The 10,028-nt window shown below is 44.9% G+C and overlaps 1 protein-coding gene across 1 annotated transcript; it reads right to left on the reverse strand.

The window, feature by feature from the left end:
* Window positions 1-9,272: 9,272 nt before the first annotated feature.
* Window positions 9,273-9,805, reverse strand: LOC113838807 (ubiquitin-conjugating enzyme E2 variant 1-like). Its single transcript, XM_035453749.1, has one exon. The coding sequence runs from the start codon at window positions 9,603-9,605 to the stop codon at window positions 9,288-9,290; it is 318 nt and encodes a 105-aa protein (XP_035309640.1). The 5' UTR covers window positions 9,606-9,805; the 3' UTR covers window positions 9,273-9,287.
* Between the last annotated feature and the right edge of the window lie 223 nt (window positions 9,806-10,028).

A 10,028-nucleotide genomic window follows, 5' to 3' on the forward strand; every position in this document is an offset into this window, starting at 1 on the left:
TTTTCTCTCCATCCTTCCATCTGTCTGTCCAACCGTCCATCCACTCATTCACTTAGTGTGCATTCTGTTCCAAGAACTCGGTTTCAAAGTTAGGACTCAATAAAGCAAAATGTAATAGTGGTACACTTCACCATGACACCATCACTCCAGACCGGCAGAGCTCAGAATTAGTAGCATGGGGCATATAGACAAAAGCCAGAACAAGTGGTCATGTTATGTCCTGATGGAAAAAAGTAAAGTGTAGGAGTGCTGCCTGAATGACACCCCTGCATCTATCATAATAATGTACCATTATTTCAGGAGTAGGGGATAGGTGTTCATTAGGGTATATCTGAAGTGCATTTGTGAGCTGTGCCCATTGTGATGAAGATAAAAAATTAAAGCAAAATAAAACACTTAAAACAAAAGCCAAGAAGCATAGACAGAAATTTGGAGGGAGAAAAAAGAAGACAATGTTGACAAAAAAATAATTTATATAGTTTCTTACCATACACATATTTACCCCTTAAGCTCTAATTCTTTCTATGTTCTTGATCCTTGGGTAAATGCTGTGGCCTTCATGCCCATCTCAATTTCAAGTCTAGCAACACAGAAAGTAGAACAGTTTTCACTGCTGTGAGAAAACCCAGACAGTATGGCTTAGAACACTTTACACACAAGGAAATGTCACGGTCAAAATGCAAGGCAGAGCTAAAAAAAACCATAGACCACCACTGTAAATGTGTAGACATGTCTCCCGAGCCATGTATGTACTGTAAAGAGAACATGCAGAAATTCATGGTGTATGTGCCGGGGTAGCAAAGAGAGTGTGCATAGAAAATAATAGTGACTATACTGTACAAATATGCACAGCACACACATGACAGTGCAGGGAGTCAGAAACATTGGAACATGCATGCTTAATATACATACATAGAGAGGGTAATGGCAGGAGACAGACACAGTGCATACATACTGCTTGTGGAACCTGTTTAGCTCATGTAATATAAATGACAAACTGTTTCTGTCAAACATGTTGGTAGTGATGCCCTGTTGTATATTTTATAACATAAAATCAGCTTTATCAAAAATTCCCAGAGATGAACTAAGAAAATCCTACTAGGGTACAGGTAAGCTGGGTGCTGTGTTATGCCTGGTACCAACTACAAGAAAGCCAAGTTCAGGATGTGGATGCTAACCTAGGCAATATAGCTATACCCACAGGGAAGAAAGATAGGAGAAATGTCCTTGCTGATACTTCAAACTTTCTCTGACTTTTAAAGTCTCCTAACAGATTTAAAATCTGTTTATTTTTTTCAATAAGGTCTGAGAAATGAAGCGAAAACACTGTAAGCAATAACTGAACATTCCACACTGACCTAGACCACACTGGAAACTGTGCTCAAAGTACCCCACACTGTGAGAAGCAATAGGAGAGAGGCTCTGAGGCTGAGCCACTTTTTGCAAATGGGAAAAGAAGATAAGGAAAATGATAACACAGTAAAAAAAACTAAGGACCTTTTTTCAGGTTCTCAAACACACAGACTCTTTAGAACTTTATTTTGACTTATCTGACAAGCATTTTCTCCAGTCTGTGATTGGGATACTCTTTTTATCTTACTGCAACTCCTCGACAAAGTTAATAGGGTAACTATTACCTATTTTCCAAAGAAAAGCTTAGTGTCATCAAAGAGTGAGTAAAGAGATGCGACTATGAGACCCAAGGTGAAGTACACTCTCTGGAGAAGAGGCACCCTTCATTTTGGGGAAAATCCTGAGGGTAGAAATTGATAATTCCAGAACGCAGAAGTGAATTCATATCTGGTTTTTTAGTTACAAACCTCTACAAACCGTGAAGGCATTTGGAGCTGTTTGGTGGTGGTATGCTTGGAAAACAAAACAAAACAAAAACAAAACAACCAGGCTGAAAGGAGTTGCCAGATCACCTGTTCATTTGTCATTGTCTTCTGAGTATAGTGTTAGCAGACAGGACTTTGATAGAGAAAGTGGAAGGTGATTAAAATTACAGGCGTGTCTATGAAATACTTCTGTTCCTTGCCTCTTGAACTCAAGGGGAAGCAATGTCTGGCACATTCCACCTTCTCCTCCTACTCAAACTTGAACTGTAAACTGAAAGCCGGCTCCTCATTACACGGTCTGACAGTCCATCTCCTTGCAGCTTTAGTTACAAAGCCATTTAGAGAATTCACTGGCTTAAGAACAAACAGCAATATGTGTAGACAGAACAGTTTAGACAGACAGAAAGACATTGGTAGAAGGGTTGTGCTCCCCCTCTCCCCTCATTGTTAAAGTGGAAAAGGAGCCCAGCTGGCCAATGTGAGGCAAGGTGGTTGCCCCCACCTGGTTATATCCAAGTTGTCCCAAGACCCAGACAGGGAAAGGGGTGTGCTAACTCTCTGTCCAGCTGGAGTTTTCCCTAGCAGGAAACGTGGCTAAAGTGGCTGATGGGGGTTGATAAAAACAGATGCTTGCAGGGACTTACACAGTGATGAGAATGCAGACTCAGAAGACTTGAGTTCTAGTATGCTACTTCAGCACATTCCTGGCTGGAGAAGGGAGCAAGGGGGTGTCAGAAGGCTCCCCTGATAGTGTTTACAGAACTTGGAGGTTTGACAAGCATAGCATCTAGTTCATTGTTCTTTAAGCAGGAGGTCTGGAGTGGAGGAAGCAGGTGTTGAGAGATGATTACCAAGTTTTGAAATTACCATGTTTGCTCTTTTGCACTTTCTAGTTTGCCCCCGCTAGGAGTTGGTGGGTATTTTGGAAGGTGCTGTCCCTTTTACCTATAGAGTAATACTAAATCATGTGCATATGGGAGGGTGTGTTTAATTGTACTTAGAAGCAGGTAGCCTACATGTCACAATGTTTCCAGCATCCATTTCTCTTTGTTTATTTTTCTACTTCTTTTCAGCTTTCAGCATCCCATACATTCGGAAAACTTGTGACAAAGAGTGAATTCTTATTTTTCAAATTGTTTTCAGACATTTCATGTTCATGAAATCTAATTGATTTCCTGATTTGTTCCTTATTTTTTTGTTTTGTCCATTTTATTCTTAATCAGCTACATCCAATGGGTCTTTGGAAGGCCTGCATAACCAAGAGGGAGGGGTGTGCAAGACAAGAGCCATGAAGATCATCATGAAAGTTGGACAAGGTAAAGATCAACTGCTGCTTTGTGACCCCACTGTGAGCTGGTACAGCCCCCAGCTAGTGTGGGACCTGGGGTGCCGCTCACCATCACCGCTCTTGTTAGTTTTGAAGGCAGACCATTCTCTGCACTTTAAACCACTGGTAGAGTCCCCCAAAGCAACATACTCAGTTTTTCTCATTTGTGATCTCTCTAAAGTTCAGGCCAGTGAGACAGGGTGTCTGTGTGCTGCTACAGATATGTGTATTTCTCTTTACAATGCAGAACACCTCTTTGAAAAAAATCAAAGTGTCTAATACATAAACACTGGCTCTGCTGCTGTGTTTCTTTTTCAAATCTGGACAACCCAAGAGCTGCATTTTCATGCAGAATAACCTATTGTGCTTAAAGAAAGAATTATTCTTCTAAGTAGAGATTAGTATAGCTGTCAGTCAACTTGCTTAGTGAAATTGAAATGTCATCTGGCATCAGTCAAAATGCTTTGACTGCCAAATGCAAGAATCCCTATAGTTTCCACAGATGGCCTGCTAATCGAAACCTAACAAATAACTAGGATAACCATTCTGATTAAAAAGGAAGGTTATATTCTTGTATTTCTCAGTGCTTTGAATAGAGAGTCTTATGTTCATTGCTGCTCATGCCTCTTGAGATGTCTTTGCAACTCCTGAAGCTTGCTACATTGTAAGATGTCTGTGCCATGATTAATCCCTTCTTCTTCATGTAGATGCAAGTCCTTCTGGATCAACCAGGAATAAAGATCCAACAAGACATCCAGAGTGAGAAGCTGGTACAAACGGGAGAAATTCAACAACAAGCCCTTCTGTGAAACCAAATCCAGGGACAGCAGTGTATTGGGGCTGTGTGTCTATGGGGTGTATTTTTCTTAGAATGCCTAGAGACAGAGGAGCCTCAAAATACATCCCAATCAGTGGGATTCACTCGTGGGCACAGATTCCTGGGGTCTTTGCTCCCAGTGAGTCAGTATTAACTCTGACACTAAGACAGATTAATTCAGCCCGTTCAGTGTTTTACAGTCACAAGAGCAGAGCTCACCAGGTGTGTCAGTTACCGATGCATCCTGAAGTGTTGAAACTAGGGAAGTTCCAGATTGGCTCTCTTGCCTTTAGGAAGTGGTTGGCCTGGTGAGTGAGTGTCGGACCTTTGAAGCTCCTTCACCTCATCTGGTGATCTGTTGTCCAGTTCACCCTGTGAGTTGAGCATTGGCCATGCTTACTTGTTTGCAATTGGAGCGTTCGTTCTGCAAGCTTAAGGACAGAGTCTCAGAACCACAGTAACTGGCTGTTCTTGCTTCCGTGCAGGTAACAGCATCGAAGGCAACAGCGCGGGGCATTTCGGGAACAATCTCCTGGGTTACAAAGTGGCCTTATTCGCAGGAATCATATCAGGATGCATCGTCTTCATCGTCATCATCATCACCTTGGTGGTACTGCTGCTCAAGCACCGCAGGAGGCACTGCAAACACTCTCCACAGCAAAGTACCACAGCCAAGCGAGGTGGCAACAACTATGGCTGGGAACCCAGTGATGTTCTCATACCGCTAAGGACTGCAGACAGTGTCTTCCGCCCACACTATGAGAAGGTCAGCGGAGACTATGGGGACCCAGTGTACATCGTACAGGAGATACCCACACAGAGTCCTGCCGACATTTACCACAAGGTCTGAGGCCTGGGAAGTTCGCCTCCCAAGGGAACTCTCTCTCACCTTGTTGTAGGCGCAGGGACTGAGCCTGGCTCTGGGGGCGGAATGACTCCTGGAAGAACCTGGAGCTGGACAGTTTTGTAGGCTGTAGCTTTTCAGCCTTGGGGAACCACAGACCCTCCCCGGAAGCTGGAAGACTGCTAAGAGATCCGGACTTGGACTGCTGTGTCCCTGTGCGGATCTCACTGCTATTCACCCAGCCAGGCACTCAGGCCTCTGCAGATCCCGGGGTGGTGGTCTATGAGTGATGCAGCAGTACCTTAGGAGAAAGTTGCACCTCTGCCTCTGTGTTTCCTGCCATGCACACTGGACTTGTCACTCGGACCTCGGGTAACCTCAGTAAGATTTTCAAAGATCCCTAGCATTTAGTCTTCACTCCTTCTGTTTCCAGGGCTCTGCAAAACCTCCCCAGACCCCTCACTCCACATCCCGTATCATTAAGGGACACTCACCACTGAGCCCTGGCCCCATCTTTTACACCAAGATGAGATTAAATGGGTATTATGTACAGAAATCTGCTTTCCTGGAAGCTTGGGTGGGTTTGCTGGGAAAAGCCTGGGAGGTGTGGTCCAGTGAGGAAGGTTCTGGCTGCGACCGCAGGTGGAGCATAGTGGGGAAAGCAAGAAGGAAACAATATATAGTGCTTGGGTTTGCTGAGAGGAAAGAGGAGAGTGGGAGACTACAGACTTTGGTGAGTGGTGGTGAGCTCACTATCACAGCTATGCAACTAGGAATCAAAGGCCCTTTCCTGAAGTGGAACAAAGGGGCCTTTGTTATAAAAGGACTAGCCAGATTTCAGATGGAAAGGACAGATCTTTGAGGCAGGATTATTGAAGTACTGGCAATAAAAAAAACACAGCCCTGGATCTGCGGGAGAGTCTGTCTTTTTGGGAGATGGTTTAAGCAGACTCAGCTTCTGTATTACCACATTTTAATCACCACAGGGAAAAACCTTTTAGGACAACAGCAGAGAGCCAAATCTGACCTCGAATTTGAAAATACAAAGGTCAAACAGGCTGTAAGTCCATCACCACTGAGGATATAGGGAATTTTCATTAGTAAAGGTTGGTCAGATTACACCAGTCCCCGGAAGTTCCCTCTTCTTCCCCGATTGAGCCTTACACTTTGGTTTTTGGTTGATGGCTGTGCTGTCTGGGCTGTGAGGCTGTACCAATCTCCATGTCAAAGCAATTCACACGTGGCCCACTTTTAAGAGTCCTTAAGATGGAGATAACATTATAATGTCAAGGGAACAGAGGGAGATAAGACATATTTATAATAGGTGTATAGAACACAGGGAATATAAAATGAAAGATATTTACTTATATATATTTTAAGATTACACACAATACATACCACGAGACATGGAATTCATTGGTTGTAGCTATTAAAGCAATCCCTGCCCTTAGCACTTTTCAGGTAAAAGATCAGATAGAGCTACTTCTAAGAGAAGCAGCATCACCCCAAAAGTTATCACTTGTCCCAACCCACAGGACTTTAACCTGGGGCAAGAGAGTCAGGGATAGCGAATGGGGACAAGAGACACAGAAAGAACGACTACATGACAGGATTCTGATCAAGTGGCAAACTTTAGTTTTCTCATTCTAACTTGTATAGTCAGCAGAGCAGGATATGGGGAGGGGTAGAATGGGTTGTTTGTGCACAAGGTTTTATTGTAGGCAGGATATTTGGAAGCCAAAAATAGGATGTTTGGCAGGGTAAAGTGTTCATGAGTAAGAGGTCCAGGAAGGTTTTCCTAGGTGACTGAGCCTGTGGGTGGAGGACTAGGTCAAGTTGTTTCTTTTCTTGAGCTGAGGCTCTAAGGAACTGCTATGTAAAGAATAATATACAATAATGTGGCTGGCCAAGCATGGCCTAGGATCTCATGCCAGGCCCTGAGATCTTTGGCTCCAAAATAGCGCCTGCATTACAACATTTCCATAGTATAAGGCTAGGGACTTGAGGAATTAATTAAAGACAAGACAGCAGGTCTTTCTTGCAGGGAGAATGCCCTTTATTCCAACAAGAGTGGGGGCTTATATACCAGTCATCAGGCATGTTGGAAAACTACCCAAATCACAAGTTCAAGTTCCCAGGCCCTTGAGGCAATCCTGAATGGGCAAATAACAGGATAACAGGAACTTGCACTCAGGACTTCAGGGAAGGAAGAAAACAGGATGTACTTGCTAGGTAAGCTCCTAGTCAGAAGCTGGTCAGCAGACCCATATTGGGGAAGGGCCAAACAAGCCCCCCTTTTATATATACATATAAAATGAGAGTCTGTCTTAGATCACCCAGGACAACAACATCTGCTTTACCCATCATAGAAATGCCTGCCCAGGCCTCTCAGACCCTCTGGCTTAGGTTAGCAGACATCCCCTAAGTCTTACCCGTCATTGACTGCTCACTTGTCCTGAAGGCCTAGCCAGACCTGTGCTGAGGGGTTATCTGCTGCCAAGGAAAGCATGATTTGCTTGGTTTAAAAATGGCACTGGGTTTGCCATCATCCTGTGTGGCAAAGGCAGACTGGGGCTAAATTTGCGCTGCCCAGGGCTATAATTCTGAGGGCCAGCAGCCTAGTCCATTCCTTAGTTAATTGGCCTGTTAGCTGCAGTCCCTTTAAGAGGGTGTCTCCCAAAAGGGGAGGCACCCTGTTCTTAATAATTAGAGTAGCCAATTGAGTGGTGTAGATTTAAAGTGCCCAATCGTACTGAAGATTGATATTATTTTGGGAATTTAAGGCAAGGCAACCTCCCCTGAGAGCTTATCCAGCGTGCCTGCTGTGGCAACTGAGTGAAAGATAGTGATATCAGAAGCTGTAGCTTCAGTGACAGTGGCTGCTCTGATGTGAGGACGAGCCGGTTCTCTCCCAAGTATTTCAATGGCACAGGCATAGTACCAGGAACTTGAACCACCAAGGCTGGACTCTCACCACTCCAACAGCTTCTCAAGAGACATTCCTGGGGGAACAAATAATCACTTCTCCCAAGGGAGTGTTATCATATGATAGAAGAACACACATTGAAAATTCTCTGACAGTTGCCTTTCCCAGGCTAAGGTTGGAGCTGACCATCACTGTCCACACCTCACTCCAAAGACCCACCAGCACCAAGACAGGCTGGCTCCTCACAAAGCCCAATTGGTCTTTTGATGACTGTACTGTATCAGCCAGGAACAGGGCGCACACAATGCTACGGGACCCAATTTGGGGACTCACTATCATGTGGGAAGATGCAAACAGACCCTTGGGCCCACAGCAAAACTGGATCTGGCCACTTCCAAAGGCCTGAGGGAATATCTCTCCATTTAACCAGAGGCTTTTGCTGTGCAGAGGACCACCAATGACGGTCTGCTGCAGAGTTACCAAAGCATCCACAATTTAAAAAATTAAGACATAAAGGATAAGTGATAGAGTAGAGTGAGGGGAACCAAGGTGACCCTCAAGGTCCCCCTTCTTTACTTTAGCCAAATAGCTTTTCAAAGTGTGATGGGCATGCTCCACAATACCCTGTCCTGGGGGATTGTAAGGAATACCAGTCTTTAGAGTAATCTCCAAGTCTTGATAAAAATGATTGAAACCTCTGCTGACATACGCAGGTCCATTATCAGTCTTGAACTCAAAGTGCATTGGCTGATGCTGGCAGCAGGGTCGACGACTGGGAACCCCCTTCCCAGGCTGGTGGCAAGAGAGCTTGTGGCCAAGAGCTAAATGAAAAACCAGGCTCTTCCAAACTCATCTCGAATCTGGCCACAGCTAGTGTGGGGAGGTGTGGGCAACGAGGGAGTTGAGAAGGTGGGGGAGAGCAGCACCCCTTGATCAAGGTGGGGAGATGGGAAGCCCTGAATTCCTCACCCAAGGCCAATTTCAGAGGGAGAGGAGGGTTACAATCTAAGATTTGGCCAAGGGCCGGAGTGAGTTGGCAATGGCTTGAATGGGACATGACTTAAGAAAGCAGGGGTTTCTGAAGCCAAAGCACCCCCAAGTCCAGTAGTAGTCGGCTGCTACCTGAATCCTTCCCTTCTATTCTAAGGGCCAGCACACAGCTGTGGCAGGAGGGCAGGGCAGGCAAAGGCAGACCCAGGCCATGTGTCAGCAACAGGTGATTGTGTGACAATGTGTCTGTTCACAGTTGCATTAGCTGTGACCACCACTCCCAAAGGAAACTGATTTCAACACACCTTCTTGATGCCAGAAGTTCAACTAGGCAGCCAGTGGTTACACTCAACAGATGTTACTCAGCACAACTTAGGTACTTCAAATGGACAAGAAATTAGTATCAGAACAGTGTCTCAGGATGAAGTCCGAGGGGAGCTTCCTCTCCAGTACTTTGAGGTCTACAAGATGAATCTAGAAAATAAACTACTGTGGAAAATGAAGACTTACGTTGGATTGGGGAGGGGAGGCCAGGCCCTTGGTGACTAATTGCTGTAACACTGTCCTTCTGTTGGCTGTGGCAGCTTCAGGTTCTCTTTTGACATCATCAAGAGCTGAAGCTCCTTCAGCATGATTTTGATGCTATCGGATTCCTGCCATTTTGCCATCACTGACGTGGCCCTTGGATCCACCACTCCATTTGAACTACTCATGCAGCTCATATTGACTTTTGTTACAAATGTTACAGATGGGGTTACTTCCAGGTATTTAGGCCCACATTCTATTTTAAGGCTGTATATTCGATTTTCATAAATTGATCTTGGAGGCCCAATTATCATCCCTGTCCATCTTGTAAGTGTCATTTCCTCATCACCCTCTAGACCCAGGCTAACTGTGCCATCGCCTACTCCTTTCTGTCCTTCTTCCAACTCTTCCAACGGTCGGAAATTTCAAGGGAGTTTTACATCAGAGCCTGTGGTGGCTGTCAACTTGCTTGCCAATTGTTTTTTTTCTTAACTCGAGTTCCCCATATCTTGAGGGATTCTGTGATCCCAGAAAGAAATAAATCTTCCTTGCTAAATGCTTGTCCCATTGTTTAACTTTTCCACATAGGTGGTGTTCATCAACCAAAAGTCCCAAGCTCTGGGTAGGCTGCTGGGTCTTCCTCCATCCAAGGTGTATAATTGACCTTGTAATGGATGTCTTACTGCATGGAGTGGCCCGTCCTGCTGATGAACACTGAAGTTCCCAGATTCCCAACTGTATCAAGCCACATGTTGGGCACC

The sequence above is a fragment of the Cricetulus griseus genome, unplaced genomic scaffold, assembly GCF_003668045.3.
Source record: "Cricetulus griseus strain 17A/GY unplaced genomic scaffold, alternate assembly CriGri-PICRH-1.0 unplaced_scaffold_194, whole genome shotgun sequence".
Taxonomy (NCBI): domain Eukaryota; kingdom Metazoa; phylum Chordata; class Mammalia; order Rodentia; family Cricetidae; genus Cricetulus; species Cricetulus griseus.